Genomic DNA, 19,845 nt, shown 5'->3' on the forward strand with positions numbered 1-19,845 from the left:
CATTGTTTCTCCTAGTCTTCTTTAAAAAGACCTTATGAAGATTTTAAAGGGTAAACATTCTCTGCTGCACCATTAATTACCTTAGTTTTTCTTTTTTCTAGCCTGTGTTGTAATAAAAGTAGAGGGAAACCTAGAAAGAAGACTTTGAAAAAGAAAATGGAAGCAGGATAAGGCTAAGAGAAATTTAATAATAATTTTTAAAAATCTCAAGAGAATTCAAAATTCTTCTGTTAGAAGAATTCTCTGGCCATGGAAAGGGTGAAAACATGCTCACTGCTACCTTTAGGAATCATTGTGACAAATTTTCTGTTCATAATTGGAGTATTTTATGTTCTACATTTATTAAGGTAGGGAATAAAAAGGAAAAAAATATTTGTGAAACTATACATAGAAAAAGAAATAAGGTCGGTACTTCTGCAAATTGCCATCATATACCTATTTAAAATAATCTCAATACCCAGGTGCTATCATGTAAAGTTTTTTCTTCCATTTCTTAGTTATACAAACTCCATTGCCTTCCAAAATATCCTTTTCTATATTTTCCTCCCAATACTCTGATCCTTACATCTTTTCTTTGGGCTGGACTCAATAAAATCTGCTAACACAGGTTGTGACAAAATGGAAAAAGAAGAGTCTCTCAATTTGTTTCTTCTTCTCCCCATCCCTGATCTTCAGGGCAGCACTGTAGTCTCTATCCCATCTCCTCTATCTCCTCTTTTCAACCATTTCAGAAAATTCTATCCTCTGATCAATTCAAGGAAATTGTTTCTTTTTTCAAAAGAATAGAATTTTATTTTAATCATTTTATAATATTTAAAAAAGACATTTGCTTTGTCATCTTTATGGGATCTAATAAAAAAGGAAAAGGGAGTCTAGAGTAAGATTTTTTAATGAATTTCTTGTTTCCCTTTATATTAATAGTGAAAAGTTTCCAGAAAATCTTCTGTGTGAATTTGAGTACTGTGAGTCATACTAGTTATCTATTGCTGCATAACAAGTTTTCCGTAAATTTAGTAGCTTAAAAAAACAATAAACGTTTACTATCTCACACAATTTCTGTGGGTTAGAATTCAGTAATAGAATTAGCTATTTGGTCCTGGCTGAGGATCTCATGAGGTAACAGTCAAGGTGTATCATCTAAAGGCTTGACTGGTGCTGCAGTTCCTTTTCCAGGTGGCTCACTCATGTGGCTGGCAAATTAGTGTAGGCTGTTGGCAGGAGATCTCAGTTCATCACCATGTGGATCTCTCCACAGGGCTACCAAACAGGATAGTTGCTGGATCCCCTTAGAGCAAATGGTAAAGCTCAAGGCAAATGCCTATGTCTTTTATGACCATCTTCAGAAGTCTCCAACCCATCATTTCCATGATCTATTAAGCTACATGGGTCAGCCCTGCTCGACTGGGGAGGGGTCTACTGCTCAAGAGATGTAAACAATAGGAGGCAAAGATCAGTGGAGGCCATCTTGGAGGCTGGCTGGCTTCCATATACATAAGTTTGCATTTGGTTCTACTCTTCTAAAGGAGAAGAGAAACTATTCAAGGTAAGAGTTAGTGTCAGTAGAGAGAAAAGCAACCAAGCAGATCTCTGGAATGCAGAGAAAGTCAACAGCAGGTTACTGGCCTGAGAACTGAGTGTGCTCATAGAAGGACCTCCCCATCATCACTAAACCCCAAATACTTCACTACAGCTTGTTTTCATTTCCCCGCTCCAAAGTGGTTTTTGTAGGTCAACAGGAAACTATCAGTGCTTCATGTTAAGGTTTCTGTGGTTTAGCATAGCAGTGGGAAGGGTCTCATCTTACTGGGATTCTACAGATGTGAAGTGATAGCAACCAAAGACGGAACTTTATGCCACTAAGTGTACCTACTTTTGTGCCAGGCAGTGTCCAAGACCCTGGCCATACATTGTATGAAACAGACATAGTCTCTGTTCTTGTGGAATGTATAGCCTCCTGGGGAATGAGAGACCTTATAGTTATATGTGTAATATACATACATATATATATATATATATATATATGTATGTAATATACTCATATATACATATAGTTACGAGTGTTGGACTATGGAGGGGATTATAATACACTTAGGGAGGTAATGAGTCAAGGGAGAGTCAAGGCAACTAATTTAGATAAGGAGTGAATAAAGCTGAGATGTGAAGCCTGAGTAGCACAAAGATGAAAAAATATTAGAGGCAAAATGTTGACTAGGCAAAGGGACAGGATGTATGGCAGAGTGTGTCACATTTGAGGAACTGAAAGCAGACTAGTCCTGGTCTTGCATGTTAGGGCTGCCTGATGCCAACTGGGTGTAGCAACGTCCAGCTAGCCCTGTGGAGAGTGTCCTTTGCTGTGGATCATGAACACTAACAGACTATTTTTGTTTTCCTTACTATGAGTGGCACTGACCAGTCTGTATATTTAGTCTGCAGTGGTTTCTTGCCATTAACATCCCATTTTCTGACGACTGTCTTGATTCTTGACAAAGGAAGAACAAACACAAATTCTTTTACCAGTTAGAGTAGATCATGCTTTGCCAAGTGCAGTTCTGTGATTTTGCAGTTTTGTATTTGCATACCTATATTAAAATATCTGTGATCTTTATATGTGTGGGGGGTCAGTTCATTCCACTTTAAGCAAAAGAACAAGACAGTGATTATTGTTAAGCTTTCTTGTTCCTGTCCCTCAGCAATTTGCAAAAAAGCCTTACTGTGTAAGCATTTTCATCAGAATTGCTTATCCCTTCACCAAAGTATAAGGGCAAACCAAAAAATTTAATTTCAGCTCATAAAAATTGATTTGATAACTGCAGGAAGAAAGGTAGTTTACGTACCTTTACAATGCTCACTGGGGAATTAAAGGGAATTCAGGAAAAGGGATTTAGAGCATGATTTTATGCCAACAAATGTTTATAAGTAGATGCCTTTAAAAGTTGTTACTATGTATCTTTGTATATCTAGTGTGATTTTTATTACTTGACTGCTAAACTATCTTCTAAGACTCCTTAGGAAAGAATCTCTGCTTTTATTATAAGGAAAGTAACTCCTGAGAAAATCAGGAATTTCTTCTGTAAGGTGCTAAGTGGTTGTGATAGTACCAAGTAAATTCTTGCCTCTTCCACTTTTCTTCTCCCTCTGATTCTCTTCACCTGACCATAATGTAAATGGAAGTACAAAGTAACCAAATTATTTGTATATATTCCTAAAAGTCTCTGGTGTGAGAACTTATATTTTACAACTTAAGAACTTTTGAGCTGGAAAGAGGTTCTCAAGCTCTGAAAACATGTTTAAACTGCAAGTTTCAGGACCCCACTCCTAAAGATTGTGCATCACAGGTTGTGTGAAGAACACACTTGGAGAAGTTCTGAAATAGGAATATAAGATTAAAGAGATCTATAAGAATTGTAAAAATTTTAATGACATTTGTTAAAATACAGCAAAGTGCAAAGTAAAACCAGCGCCAGAATGTACAATCCAAAGCAGTTACGTCACTCCTGGCACACCACCCGAGCATATTCTCTCTGACGAAGGGGAGATGCATTTCTCAGAACTAATTTCACTTCTCTTCAGCTACTTGTGGTTCCTAGAGTCAAAATTTTCACAGGTGCCAAAAAATCGTAGAGAAAGATTACATATATTAGAATGTCTTCAAAAAGACATAATAAGGAGGGATTGCTGTGTATGCTTTCAGTTTTTAAATGTTTTAATTTAACAAGGAGTTGAACTATATATTTCTTCCTTACTTCATTGATTTTTTTTCTTTTTTACCATAGACCACTGGCCTTTGATAAAGAAGAAAAAAATCTTTATTAACTTTGGAATAAATTATATTTATGTAGAAGCCATATATACATTTTACTAAATGTATTCTGACTTTGAGATGATCACTGTTATGATATACCTGATTCCTTAATACTTTACCTTCCATCTACTCAGAGTTTAATTCATCTGAAGGAAAGTACAGTTTACAAAAGTTTTAACTTCTGTCATTGGTGAGACTATCTGAAGATTGAAAAGAAAGTTATTAAAATGTGGTTGTTAAAGGTTCTCATTTTAGAAAATTTATTTGAAATATGGTATCATGGATGGAGGTTTTTAAGATTTATTTTTGTTTATTTTTAGGTAGTTGTCCTGTTTAGCAGTGATATTATTAAATTTGAAAATGAGTTGTTCCTAACAAGCATCCTTGAATATTTAAACAATTTGAGTTATAACAGACTGCAATATTTTTCTTTTTAAAAAACTAAAATCCATCAGAAACAACAAAGTTTCTTAAAATCACATTTATTCAAAGCATATCTGTGTTTTAGTACAAGCCTGCTTTTCATTACAAATGTGTTTTAGAACTTTTAATGTGTTTATAACTATTATTTTTTAAATTGAAAACAACAAAGAGAATATTTTTTATAAAGAACTTGCAGTGGTAAAAGTGAGCACTTGGGATAATTAGACCTATGAGTTTTAGCTGTTTACAGTATTTGAAGAGTATCTGAGAATCTCTAATGAAGGCTTCCCCACCAGAGTATAAGGACTTTATCCTTTTTCAAATTTTTTCTTTCTTACTACAAAAAATAGTATACATTCATTAAAGGCAATTTGGAAAAACTAGAAAAAATTTAAAAATGATTAATAGCTCCACAAACTAACATAATCACATTTGATTTTTTGGTATATAGTTTTTCTGATTTGTATCTATATATAAGCTTAAAATATTTGCAACATTCAAATTTTACCTTCCGTCCGACCTGGTAACTTTAAAAAAGTTAGTTTAAAAATATGTATGCCTAGGTTAAAAAGTCAAATAGTGTCATAGACTTATATAATATAAAATAGAAGTCTCCTCCCTCATTCTTTTCTGTTTACTTCTGAGTCTCATTCCTTAGAAGTTGTCACTTTCAATGTTTTTTATTTTTCATGTAATTATTTGTAAATAATATGCTTATGCTTCTGTATTTCCTACATCTTGGGTATTATATATTGACTATCTACTTTGATTTACCTGTTCCACAACACTGTCCCTGCTCTGTCCTCTGAAAACAATTATAGGGCTTTTGTGTAAATCAGGGAGTATATTATGCAAATAATATCCATAGATGAACCTCGTAAGACTTGTGCCATAATACAACATTTTCTTTTTCATATAACTTTGTTTTACCTGGCATTAATCATTGTCTCTTTTGGTTTGTTTGCTTAGTTTTCTAAGTACTGGTCACTAATTCAATCCCAACATTTATCAGTAGAAATCTGAAGCTTCTGTCAATACATGGAAAAATAATCTACTTGAATTTTTTCCCTGCCATTGAAGGCATCCTTCTTGTAGCCCTCCATACCTGGAGAAAGTTTTATTTTCTTGTGGAGTCCATGTCTTGATCTCCATGTCCTTTTCTTAATGGTTTATGCCTTTGTTTTATTGGGTATGTGTTATAGTACCTTCCTTGTAATGGGACATACATTTTAAGATCTTAAGTATATGCAAACATGTTATTATACATGTATAAGATGATAGGTTGGTGTGGAATTATATATTAATAATTTGGAATATTGAAAGCATTGCTTTATTCTTTTAACTTCCAAGGTTACTGTAATAACATTCTGAAGCCTGTTGATTTGTATGATTAATTGCTTTGTTCTTGTGTTTTTAAATTTCTTGTTTTTCTGAAAGCTTTTGGGATATTTTCATGCTTGTGGTTCTGAAATTTCCTAATAATGAAATATGAGTATTCTCATAGTAGGGGAGCTCTACCTGTCTTCTTTCCTGACTCCCTACCTCCCTCCTTTCCTCTCTCCCTCCCTCTGTTGCTTCTTCCCTTCTATTTCTGTGTTTATTTCCTCTAGCACATTCATTGAGTCCTTTTAATTTGAAGATTAATTTCTTTCAGTTCTTGGAAATTTTCAGTATTTTTAAAAATAATTCCTTCTCTTCTATATTTTATATTCTTTCTGGATTTCCTGTTATTTAAATATTAAACCACCTGTTATCTGCTTTTCATTTTCCATTGCTATCTTTTGCTTTAGATTTCCTCTCTTGTTCTTCAACCCTTCGATTGATTTTTTTCATTTAAAAAATTTTTTCTGAGGAACTTTTAAGACCCTCTTTAAAAAATAAATTATCAGAACTTTCCTATTATTCTTCTTTGACCATATTTCTCTGCACTGTTTATCTTTAAATACTGTATTATAGTGTTCAAAGGTTATTTCCAGTTCCCTATTTATCTATGCTTCTTTTAAGTTCCTTTCTTCTATTTATTTTTGTTTTTTTTCCCTCATGCTGGAGGCTTTCATCATGTGCCTTATAATCCTTTACTGTCCATTCACTTTTAAAGATGAGATACATATGGTGATGCAAAGCTCTGTGTATGTAGTCAGGGCTTATTAAGTAGTGAGCATTGATTGCTGTTAGTCAATCAGGCAGAACTCTCACAATGTCTGTAGCTAGATTTTTCCTTTTGGTCTGGGAAATGGATCTGGATGTATGTCTTCCATTCTGCCTGGGAGCTGCATGTAGGCCTGGGTACTAGCCTTCTCAGTGGAGCAGAGGGTCTGTGTGTGTCTCTGGTTCTCTTAAAAGCTGACAAGCATTCATAAACCTTGCTGATTTCAGTTCTACCCACATCTACCCCCAGTGACCAGAGTTGCTTTTTCTGAAGCTTTTCTGGTATGTGCTACAGCAAATGGCATGTGTCTTGATAGTCTTCCCCTTGCACACAGCAGTTCAGGTTTCAGTGTTTTTAATGATTTCTGGTTTACAAAGTCTGTTACCACTCAGTCATTCATGTTCACAGAATCCAAAAATTTGTTGACATGATTCTTCCGAGATCCTGTCCCATTCTTGACCTGATGGGGTCATGCCTCTTTAAAACTGCTGTACTGTCATTTAGGGGTTTCAGAAAGCAGTAGAGAACACATGTATTCAGTCCTCCGTGTTCAACTAGAAGTCTCTGTAATACCTAGTCTAGTTATCTCCTTGGTGAAGCATTCATAACACTCCTAAGTCAAGAGTAGATTACTCTGTTAAAGATTGCTAGTCCTTTTTAATCAGAGCACCTTATTTATTTTTGATTCAGTAGGTTCTTTCCCCAATATATTAATTATATCTCTCAAAAGATAATGTATCATGGGCCGAATGACCACCTTTGTTTTTTGAATCAGTGTCTATTATAGTGCCAAGCAAATAGAAGGGGCTCAGTAAATTATTGGTTAAATGATTAAACATTGTTTCTACAACAATTCATATTTTTCATTAGTATTTACTTAGAACTTTAAAAAATAATTTATATGCATATAAAATAGTTTGTGCAACTGCATCCTTACAGTTGGACATTTAGGTATTTCAGATATTTAAATAAAAATCAGTAAGTTTTTCTGTGTTTATTTCCATAGAATAGTATTAATACATTTGTTTTTGAGGACCTAGATATATACTGCCAACTTATTTTTAAGTTTTATGCCAGTTTGCATTGCCACTGACAATGTTGGAATGCCCATTTGTTATTCTTAATATTTCATTTGTAAGCCTTTTTACAGTTTAAAAATGTGAAACCAGTTAACTTGATTCTAATATTAATTACATAATATTTTAGTGCCAGTTTTATTGTAATATCTGTGATAATACATTCTCTTACCACATTTGGTCATGAGTTAATAGTAAACACTGGTAAAGTTAATGGCTCAAGTTTAGTCTCTTGTTGTTTTCTTTCTTTTATGATTATATTTATTCAAAGTTTTTGACATTCTGTGTTCTTAGTGTTTCTTAGTATATTTCCTCATATTGATTAGATAAGGTGTTAAAATTTATAAATAATTACCCTGTGAAAAAATTCATGATGGGATCCTGATTTAAGAGGAAGTTACCTAGATCAATTTCCCTGGAAACTAAAGTAGAATGATGGCTTTTAAATGTGGGTAAAGAATGCTTCTATTGCTCTCTTGGATTCTGGTACTTTGGATCTAAGGGTCTTTTCTACGTTTGTATGATCTTACTCTTAGGATTTTATGAGGCATGCATTGAAATTTGGGAGTGAGGTCAGGAATGACTGTCCTGCCCCTTGGATCTGAGCAGAGATTGGAGTTATTCAAGGTTGGTAATGACCACATTCTAAGTGGATTTTACCAGGCTTCCTATGAACCATTTTTTTCTAATTGGTTTTGGAAATAAAGATGAAATGTAGACTATGAAAAAATAATAGAAAAGTCTACCAAATCAGGGGGAGCAATATTTTATTTAAAGCACATAAGAGGGAAGTATTAGATCTTTTCATTAAAGAGTGTATATGTGTGTCTATGTTTTATATAGAGAGATAATATATAACATATATATTATCATTTATTGAGCACTTGATACATGCCAAGCATTGTTCTTAGAACTCTACGTGTATTCATTAACTTATTTAGTTCTTACAAGTTAGAGGTAGATATTTACTCTTATTTTACAGTTGGATCACTGTGGTGTCTGACTAACAATTATCCAAGCTTTAATGCTAGTAAGAGGTAGAACTTAGTTGTCTTCTGAGTTTGTGCCTTTAACCAGTGTACCATACTGCCTCTATTACTAACTTTAGTTATTACTAAATTTAGTATTAATTCTAACCCAAGCTCTCTATTATTCTAATATGTGGTTTATATGTTTTTCTTTCTGTTAAAAGGAGTTAGCAAATATGTGGCATTGTTCTTTAGCAATTTTCTTCTCACTAATGAAGACCGAGTTGGCATCATTAACTGAATATTTGGGCTTTGGAGATCGTATTTTGGATGTATTCATTAAAAAAGAAAAAAAAAACAATTGTGGAGAAGGAAAAAACTTATCTTGGCAAAGAGCAAAAAGCAGAACTTGTCCTTCTCCCTCCCCTCCCTCCCATGTTTGAGGGCTTTAGAAATGAACTGATAAAGGCTTGTTTTGTAACTTGTCCATTTTCCAAGAGAATGTCCTTTCTATACCCCACATACAAACATATTTAGGTATTGTGCTTTAGATTGAGTTCGTGGTTCGCAAAATGGATTGAGGCATTTGACTCAGCAATCTAATCATTATTTGAAAGCCTGCTATGTACTAGGCTCTCTTTTAGATGCTACAGATAATAGTAGAGAATAAAAAAGACAAAGTCCTGCCCTCATGGATCCTCTGTTTTAGGGTTTGAGAGAAAAAGAATCAGCTCTGTGAAGAAAACAATATAGTGTCAAGGAGACAGAGAAAGAAACAGCTGCTGTTTTAGACAGGATGGTCTGTGATGATGTCTCTTAAAGGCCTGAATGAGGTGGGAGGTATAAGCTCTCTGGTCACATGGGCAAATTCATTTCAGACAGCAAGGAGAGGAAATATACAGATCCTGAAATAGGAATATGCCTGACATTTTTGAGGAATAGCAAAGGGGTCAGTGTGGTAAAATGGTAGAGGATGAGGGGCCAGATATTTATTCTAAGTGTGGGAGAGTTTTGAGCAGTAAATCAACATGAGCTGCCATAGGTTTCAAAGGATCACATAGGCTGATGAAAGGAGACTAGACTATTAGGCTATTCTTGTAGTCTGAATGATGAGGATGCTTAGGCTAGGGAAACAGTAAAGCAGCTGGTGAATAGCAATCCAATTTGGGTCTGTGTTTTAATACAGCAGTCAGGATTTGTTGCCACATTTGTATACAGATTAGACAGAATAAGGAGTAAAACTAACCCAAGGTTCTGGGATGAGCATCCAGATGAAAGATATTGTTATATACTCATCAAGGGAAAATACAGGGTTGAGATAGAGAGGTTAAAGTTAGAAATATAGATATAAGAGTCACCTGCTTAGATAGAGGTCATGTATTGAAGCTTTGGTAGTAGATAATATCACCTAGGGTGGCAGTATAAAAAGAGAAATCCAAGGTTTGAACATTGAAGCTTCAACATTTCGAGTTTGGGTAAAGGAAGAGGAGACAGCAAAGGAGAGAGACTTAAGGAGTGGCTGGTGACAGAGGAGAGAACCAAGACAGTATATCTGGGAAATAAGATGATCATAAAATGGATATTTTTTTGTTGCTAAAGCTTTCAACTTGAGGATATATAAGCATTAAGAAATGTGGAAGAAATGCTTGCTTCATTTTATCCTTTCTACTTCACATTTCTACAATTCTAAAGATATGTTTAAATCCAAGGAAAAGCGACATGAGAAGTGTTATTATTTTGTCAGCACTATTTTATAAGTTCTTTTTATTGGTACTAACTAATTTGAAGAAAGAATAAATACCTTTTTCTGTATTATGTTATCAACTAGGAAGTTGGTCTAAGAAAACGAGTAAGATTATAGAGCCAATTTGCTGAGGATAGAATCTTGCTACTTGCCAGAGGTGTAACCTTGGGCAAGTTATTTAACCTTTTGTGTCACAGTGTCTCCATCTTCAACAGGAAAATAATAGTGTATATCTCACAGGATTGTTTTGAGGGTTAAATAACTGGTTGTAAAGAACTTAGAAGAGCTCATGGCACATAGTAAGCCCTTCAGTGTTAGTTACTACTATCATTTGGGAGATTCTTAGTGAAAGTAATACTACCCTAAGTAAAATATAACTGTGAAGGGTAACTTGTAAAGATGTATTGGTATTTCACTGTGTTAAAAGAAAAGTAATTTGATCACTTAAAAAAGAGTCTGAATTTGCTTATTTCATTTTGGATTATATTATGAGTTATATTGAGAGATTTTCCTGTTTGGGGAACTATATTTTAGAACATACATATAAATATATATCCATTTGCAAATAGTTATATACTCATGAACTTTACACATAATGTGTGCCTTTTAAGTCCATTAAGAGCCAGAAAGTTGAAAGACTATTATTAGCAATGAAAATACCTTGTTACCTGTGTCTTGAGGTAAATAAAGTGAACAATGAACCTGTAGAGGATAATTATTTGACAACTGAAAGTTGACTGTCTTTTGAAATGGAACTAGGCTTAAGGCTTTGCTCAGTTTACTTTTCTAAGAAGTCTTGCCTGAATCCCTGAGCCTAGTTAAATACTTTTTGTGTATTTTTTTATATAGCATACTGTACATAATTCTTCTCATGCTTGGCAGATTTTATTGAAATAGTGTATTTGTGTCTGTCTGTGCTACCACATCAAAGGCAGTAACTCACTCCTATCTGTATCCTCAGATCCTGTACATTGCCCATGTACAAAACTTAATAGACTCATTGTGTTGAACAGCTATACAGGTTGTTGCTTTTATAGGGGATTTTATTTTCAATCTCAAGTCAGAAATAACAGTAATTTTTTTCATGACCTTCAGTTATTTTCTAAATTTGGTCATCTGCAACAAGGTGTTTAGAAATAGACATATTTACAAAATAAATTATGATACTTCAAAGTACTGCTCCATGCTATTGAAATGCAGTTTAGGAAAGCTCTGCTTCTTAACTCTTCGTATCTTGTACTTTTGTGCATACTGTCCAGTTCTCACTCCATACTATGGTATCACAATTAAGCTTATTTGTATGTTTTTAGAGTATGACAACTTTAAGAGGTCATTTAGTTTAATGTCATGCTCTGCATGAAAATCAGTAAATAAGTTGTAAATTGTGTTTTGGACAGTAATGTTTAACCATGTTGAACCTGAAAATGGAGTGTCCTATACTTAAAGCTCAGATGAAGTGTGTGTGTATGTATAGGTAAATGTATATATCTATATATCTAACATATATATATATATCTTTATTTATTTTAATGTCAAAATTGGATTGCCTTTGCCATTCTGTCTTCCATTGGTGATCGAATTCTTTACATAAAATTTAAACAAAAGTTAACAATCTATTTTATATGAGATATTTGGGTATAATAAAGAGTCCTTATTGTGTACTAGCTGAAGTGGTAAAGGTAGATATAGTTAATCTGGACTCCTTGTCAGGTACATTCAACTATTTACTGGTCATCTTTCTGGTGGCAATGCATTGATGCTATTATAGTGTTATTTTAAAGAGGCTGTGCTGAAAGTTGCTAACACACAATGTAATCTCACAGACATTAAATTTTTAGCACTTTTCTAAATGGATTGTAATGCACCTTTCTAATAGTATATCAGAGATTCAGGCATTAGAGGAAAGTCCTATATTTTAATGACTAAAGACAGTGGTCATACTCAGTACTGGCTCTTTAGTCAAACAAATATTATAATGCAAAAATGCTGGTAAACCACAGTATGTTCATGTGCATACTTTTCCACAGAAGTATATAGTGCTGATGTGTAGTCCCTTCTGCATTTAGAAAATGCAAAACTTTTAAATAAAGAATGACTCAAAGGACAGATACACTTGGTTACTATGCTCTTAAGCTTAAGTATTTTAATTTTTGACTTTTTTATTTTTATGTTATGTGTAAACTTTGAACAAATTAAATTTCCAATAAATTTGTAATAATACATGTAAGATGTTTTCGTTAAAGATCTTTACTTAAATTTAAATGAATTTTCTTTTAATTTAAATGGCAAGTTTTGATGGGTTTTTGCTGCTTGTTTTTTATTTTAATATTTTGGTTTTTTTTACTTAGTAGGAATATACATTTTTTTCATATTTCATCTTTGGAAAAAAGTATGTAGAGAGAATTACAAACACCTTTGAAAATACTTTAATAATTTCACATCTAATACTACATTTAAAAGACTGAGATACCTACATTGCTTTTACATTTCAGAAAACAAACAGGCTTTATTCTGTAGCTATTCCTTCCAAATCCCATCATGCTCTTATGATCTAGGAACTAAGGTTAACTTGCTTGTTTTGTTTCCGACTTTCAAAGATGATTTTAGTTAATACACTTTGAGTTAAACATTAGCTTTTATTTCTTAGGAAGTACATCATGCTCAATAATTTCCTCCTTAACTCTCCTTCCTTTTTTTTCCTTATCAAATAGCTCCATAATCTTCAACCTTTCCTTTCCTGTCTTTTTAAAGGTCGATTGAGCTATCCACATCCAGGAACTGACAATCTGTTGATGTTAAATGGTAAGTTTTATAAAAATATTTTATGTTTCTAACTGATTTCATACAAAGAGAATTGAATACATTTCTCTAAAGCTCCCCATACACACAAGGGAATCATTTAAAAGTATAAAAATAAAACTACACCTTTCCTGTACAGAAAGCAGAATTAAGAGTTTGAGTATATTCTGGCTGATAAAGCAGTCATTAAGGTGTGTTTGTGATAGTGTGACTTAATTCAGTGATCACAGATTTTGGGAGACAGATTGAGTTTGAATATTGGCTTTCTGATTTATGGTATGACCTTGGTGAAATAACTTCTATGAGCCTTAGTTTCCTATCTGTAAAATGGGAGTAACAATCTCAAGGTTTATTATGAGAATTAAATGAGATAATGTTTCTAGAGTTCCTAGAACTTGTTACTTAGTATTGCAGTTGTGTTTATGTTCAACTAAGTAATATACTGATGAGTCTTTAAATTGATGGTCACACCAACTTAATTCTAATTAGAAGATTTACACTGAAGTTCACCAGAATTAGAAAAAAAATAAACTTTTCATTAAAGTTTGTTTTCTTTCTGTTGGACCAAATATTCTATGCAGAGTCACAGTACTTAGCACATCCATGACATAGGAGTAGGCCTAGAGGACTAAAATATCCTTCACAAAGTTATTTTAAATCAGAGGGTAAGGAGAGGAAGTAGGAGGAAGAAGGAATAATAGAGTATTTACTTTAAAATACATAATCATATCATGGTGTGGTTCTTTTGTTTCAAGTAAAGCTTTGTTGAAAAAAGATGGCAGTAAACTTGGGGAACAAAGGATGAAAAAAAATAATGCAAAGCTAGATTATATGATCTAATCTTTAGTAAAGATGGTAGTGACAGGAAGCTAGGAATAAAGTCCAGGCTACCTGGGAGATTGTCAAGGTAAATAGGTTTTTGAAATGAGGGAAAAATTGAAAAAGAAAAAGCATTAGATGACATGATAGATTGTTTCATTGGACATATAACTGTTATGTATTGAGATGCCTCCCACATGCCAGCCTAGTCTAAGCACTAGTTATCCTATTAGTGAGGATCTTTAAGGATGGTTAGAGGTAGAATCATTAGGGCACTACTGCTTGGGCCAGACGTGACTCTAAGGTGAGGCCATGCCCAGGCTAGACCTTACAGCAGTCCAGTGGCCACAGTGATGAATTCAGTGACTTAAGGTGTTTACATAGACTTTGACCAGAAAGGTACTGGAAATTACATTCCAGGACTTCATTCAACTTATTTTCTAGCACAGAATTTTTAAAAAAGCATATCATTTGAGTAGCTAGTCTCTGAACCCTAAATTTTTTACTAAATTTGGCAAAATTATATTGTTGAAATGAGTTAACAAAACTGAAAAGAGATTGTAATTTTTATATTTTTGGGGAATTTATAATAATAGATGTAGATAACAGTAAATTATTTATGTATTGGTCCTGACTTTCTTAAATATTTTCCTTTTGAAACATTCTATATTGTAAATAAAGATTATTTACATTTCTATTTTAACTTGTAAAATAAGCAATTCAGTTGAAAAATTTGAATTTGCCTGTTTTTCACATATTCTGTTAAGATCCTTTTGAATAAAAGCCCTGTACGAAATAATTTGTTAGATCATTCATAGATGTTCTTAGATTGCTGAATGCATAGTAAACTAGCATGATTCAGAAGTATATTGTAATCACAATAAAACATGTCAGTTGTGTGTGAGCAAAATGCTTACTACCCACACTGTTTTTATAACGTGCTTTTGGTTACACTAAACATTATTAACCTAATTGATTTAATCAGCTGCCTAAAGCCCTTATAAATAATCAAGGTTGAAAGTGTTCAGTCTCATAAGAATATTTTATTTCAGTCAAGAGTTGCATCTTGTGGACAAATCTGTTTTTTTATTATGTGAGCACTGTTTATAGTCTGCCACTTTAGGGCCATATTATGTACTCAGTAGAGTAGGCTCTCCTGGAAATTCAGAACCTTTACTGACAAGAAACCAAGGGAGAAAAAATAATAATAAAACTAGGACATCAAAGTGTGTTTAGTTCAGGAGAGACAATTTGATCCAAAGAGAAAAAAAATATTTTGCTGATGGGATCATTGGTTAAAAAGGGAAATGAGAATCAGATTAACTGGGTATATTTAGAGGGTAAGGAAGTATTTCAGTATTAAGGATTTAAATATTTTTTTTGTAGACATCAAGGTTATTGAAGAGGGAAGTAGGCAAAGGGCACTAAAAAGTAGGGAGAAATTTTCCTTAAACTGCTTTTAACTGCTTATAATCTAACTATATCCTTAGCATATTGTCTCCCTTGAAAAATGAGAAATGAGTGATGTTAATACCAGTCCCTTGTCTATACTAAGTTACTAAATATTACTGATTGATTAAAGAAATTTTAGCATCTCAGTACATACACCTACTTTTTAAGTTAGTACTTTTTTAGTCTGTCACACAGTTAATTCACTATTATCAATTAAGTTGTATTACTTAACCAATAAACATAGCTAATATTTATTGACTTTGAAAATCAATATTTAGTAATAAATTGCACATCAGTATTTTTTTGTGGTGGTAGTTTAGAAGAGTTCATATTGGTAAGTACCACAGGTTCTGGAGCCAAGTTATCTGGGTTTCAGCTCGAGTTTGCTATTTCTAGCTTTGTGACCTTGGGCAGCTTACCTAACTTCGACTCATATTCTCTATGTCCAAAAACAGATAACATGCTGCCTGCCTCAGGGGGATTGTTTTGAGAATGAGTGCATTCATTCATGTAAACTATTTAATACAGTTCCTGAAAGTAAAAGTTAGCTGTGACTGTGGGTGATGATAAACAGTAACAAAAATGACTTTGAAAGAGTAAAAATCATGTCCTGTGAATTGGAGAATATAAAATGAGAAGAAGACATACTGATATTGCCAACTGTTTGAAGATTGTTACGTGTAGTGAACAAAGAAGACTTGTTTTATGTTACTACAAAACACGAAACTAGGAACAGTTGGAAGAAGCTACATAGAGACAAAATTTGGGTCAATAAAAGCAAAATGACTCTCTCTAGGTGGTGTTTCCTCGAGTGCGCTGTGCTTACTCCTTGTAACCAAGATGACCTTTGATGGTGCACAAATAGGCATTAAAATAAGTGTGTGGCTATTACAATTTAAGAACATTAGAAAATACAAAACTGGCTGGAATGGTACAGTGCTGCTAGGCTTGAGTCCATTTAATAAAAAAATAATATATTAGTATAGCCGTTATGCTGAGAAGGCAAATATTGTAAAGGTTTTCTGATTCTGCCTCCCTAGTTAATTCATGTTACAATTAAGTTTTTAAATACCCTTTATGAAAGAGAGAAACATGGAATTGGGATAAAGGTCAGGAAATTGGTCAAACTAGGCAAAACTATGAAATACTTGGGCAAATCCTTAACTCTGAGCCTCTGTTAACTCAGATACAGAAAAAAAGATATAATCCCATACTGGTATGTCTCATTAAGTTATTGTACAGATCTTTTTTTATAATTTAACAATAAAAATGCTATAGAAATATAACTGCAAACAGGTTTCAGAACAGACCATTTATTTCAATTCAAGTTGAAATCAAGTTGAATTGATTGATGGAGACTCCCACTGTTGAATAATTCAAATATTGTAGAAGAATCCAAATGTAACATCCAGAAGCACATTAGACAAGTCACTTTAGATAGGAATGGGTAGACTGTCTAAAAACTAGAAGTACTGTCTGAAGTTATGATGACAGCTTAAATGTTTATATTTCTAAGTGTGTAAGTCACATATTTTATTATCAGTAGTAAAAAACAAAACAAAATATCTGCCATTTTCCATAGTAATGAGGAGCAATATGAAATGACTTAACATTCCAGTATTGGTTATTATTTCAATTAGGTTGTGCTCCCCTCACCCCTTTCCGAAGGAAGATAGCTGACTTTTTTATTAGTGCATGCAGTTTTTCAAAAAGAATGGGACAGAGCAGAAACATGGGGGTGATACTAGCAAGCTAATTTGAAATTTAAATTTGCTGTGATTAACCACATACAGCCATGTTTGTAATCAAGAGCTTGCTCTACCTTTTGGGAGGAAAGAAGTTATATGTATCTTTTAATAAAGAAAATTTACTTGGTAATGAAACTGTACTTCTCAAAGCAGATACTCTAAATATACCATATTAAGTCATGAAACTAGGACACAAGTATGCAATCAGTTATTTTTTCTATGTTAATGGAATTAAGTGGAATAGGTAACAGCGCATTCATTTTGGGTCTTGAAAAGGATTATGATTTGGGGCATATGTTTCTCTCCTCCGTTTTGAATTTTTAGAGCAAGAAATAAGAATTTCTTTAGTTTCACACCAAGAGAACTTTATAAGTATTTCTAGCTGGTTTGGTATGTTTACCTATCCCTTCCTCCATCTGCAGTAGTTCAGGTACCACAACTGTAGCTGAGAGCTAATACATAAGGACACAAAGACTAAAGAGAATGTTAGAATCATCCCATTTATTTTATAATAACTATGATTTAGAACCTCAGTAAGATTATTGATAAATAATCCCAGGACCAAATTTTAAAATCACTTTTATACGAAAGGTTTTCAGACTTTGCTCATAACCTAAGTATTAGTTTCATTAAAAAAATTTAAAAATACATAATACATTTTGACATAAATACATATACATATACATGCATATGTATTTACACATATATATTAAATAGTCGATTCCTCACTTTGTATGAGGTTTACTTTTTTTGTAATGCTTTATAAAATTTATGTATCTGAAATTTAATATTCCAAATACAGCTTTTAGGCAATAAATTTTTTACTTTGTTTCCTAAATCTGAGTGGTTTGTAGGGACATATTTTTTAAGGATGTTTTAAATGTTGTTTAAACATATTGTTTAAGGATAATTTTTAAATTGTAGCATAATAAATAGTCATTTAATGATTTTCTTTTCTCAGTGGGGGATTCTGATCATTTTAATTCCAAGTTGCAGTGGGACGTATCCCAGAAATTCACATATAAACATGGGTAGGAAAGTGAATACACACACTCTGGCTTAGCATGATGGTAGCAGATTGGTTATTTCCATGACAGGGAATAGGAAATGTTTCACATGGCTTAACTTCATCTGTACTCTGTTCTATTTTTAGTAATGTAGAGACTTGGAATCTGAGAGTTGTCCAAAAAATAATTGGAATAACTCTTTACAGGATTCTGAAATACCTCAGGTATGAGAAAGATGGAGAAATTTCTAAACGATGTGTTCAAGCCTAGGAATGAAGTGAAACCTAAGATGCTGTGAACATTTGTGCATATTTTCATAGTTTTAGTATTAAGTCGCCTCAGCTAGGAGTATGATCAGCTAAACTGGTCATGTCGTCAGTTTTCACAATATGTCAACTATATCCCATTTTATTACTTCATTATTATTCATAATTTGACTTTAAACTTGAGAATAGTTTCATATACTTTATAAATGTTCAACCTTCTACACTCATGAATGAAATCCCCCAAAGCCAGTTTACACTGGATTAGTATCATTAGGTCATGCATAGGAATAAGCAGGGAGCCCAGTACCTCAGACATGTACTGTGAAGTGTTCAGGGACCTATCGACTTAAGTCTTCAAGGAATTCACTCTTCCATAGCTTGTTCTTGATAACTCTTTTAAAATTCTTAGTATCAGTCTGATTTTCCACAATTGATCTTCCATCTCTTTAAAACCCCTTTTTTTTTTTAAGGCTTTTATAATTCTCAGAAGACCTAGGCACAAAATTCTGAGTGCCACCTGTACCCCACCCCTCACCGAAAACTAAAGTATGTTAGGTATGCTGTATATAAACTGTGTATACAGGTAATACTTACATAAACTATATATATACATAAACACACACAGGTAAGCTCTATATAAACTAATATACCAGTAAGGTATATCTTCTGGACTTTGAGGTAATTGGAGCTCATGGACAGGTTAGGTCTGCAGAAGATTATATAACTAAAGAAAGATAGTAGAGTGACAGAGATGCAAATTAAATTGTTTTATATAAAAGACTCTGATGTAAGCTTTATGTTTATTGACTTACATCTTGAAATGTAAATAACTAAGAATTAAGTTTGTTTTTGACCTCTTTGTTATAGGCGAACTAATGTTATATTCTCACCTTGTAGACATACTTCTCTGTATTAAAGCCTTAGTAAAATTAAATACATATTTTGTAAAGTATATGTAATAGAATATATTTAATGATATGAAATGATTTCTTTAGATCTTTAACTTTCATACTTTTGGGGAGATTGATTTTTGACAACGTTTAATGCATACTTTGATTTGAGGTTTGTTCAATATCATGTTTTTCCCGGGCTTAAAAAAAATTCATGAACATGAAGTAAGAACCTAATTTTAACAATTTGTTTGTTTACTGCCTTGATTTCATATATTAACTCCAAGATAAAAATACTCATTTTACACTCAGATTTGGGGGAAGAAGTTATTTAAAAGCAAGTTGTTGATTTTATCAGACTGATAGTTTATTATGAAAAATAAATTGCAGCATTGTTTCTCCATAAGGAATTACTGCTAGTAACATAGATGGAAATGCCTTTCTGACTTATATGGTATTTAATATAAGTACTTTTCTATGATACAACTAATAATTTGTATTTGAATCCCTCTTACCCCAATAGTAGAGACATAAACACATAGATAGCTGTTACAAAATGTACCAGAAAGATTGAGACCATTATTAGCAATACTATGTCATTAATCATTTCTTCAACTAAGCAAGTTTGAACATAGATTGATTTATTTATATTCAATCTAAGCTATACAGGCTTCATAGTATCAATTTAATATTGTTCTGTCT

General features: G+C 33.0%; 1 protein-coding gene across 9 annotated transcripts in view; it reads left to right on the top strand.

Moving 5' to 3' along the window:
- CPEB2 (cytoplasmic polyadenylation element binding protein 2) overlaps nucleotides 1-19,845 on the top strand; it is a 63,229-nt gene that overhangs the window by 14,658 nt on the left and 28,726 nt on the right. For 7 of the 9 annotated variants that reach the window (XM_036921093.2, XM_036921094.2, XM_036921095.2 and 4 more), the window contains one exon: nucleotides 12,914-12,964. The exons of the other annotated variants lie outside the window; for them this stretch is intronic. In XM_036921093.2, the coding sequence (XP_036776988.2) occupies nucleotides 12,914-12,964 (51 nt within the window). The remainder of the gene's footprint in view (nucleotides 1-12,913; nucleotides 12,965-19,845) is intronic. 9 annotated transcript variants of the gene reach the window in all.

Source organism: Manis pentadactyla, chromosome 5 (genome assembly GCF_030020395.1).
Source record: "Manis pentadactyla isolate mManPen7 chromosome 5, mManPen7.hap1, whole genome shotgun sequence".
Taxonomy (NCBI): domain Eukaryota; kingdom Metazoa; phylum Chordata; class Mammalia; order Pholidota; family Manidae; genus Manis; species Manis pentadactyla.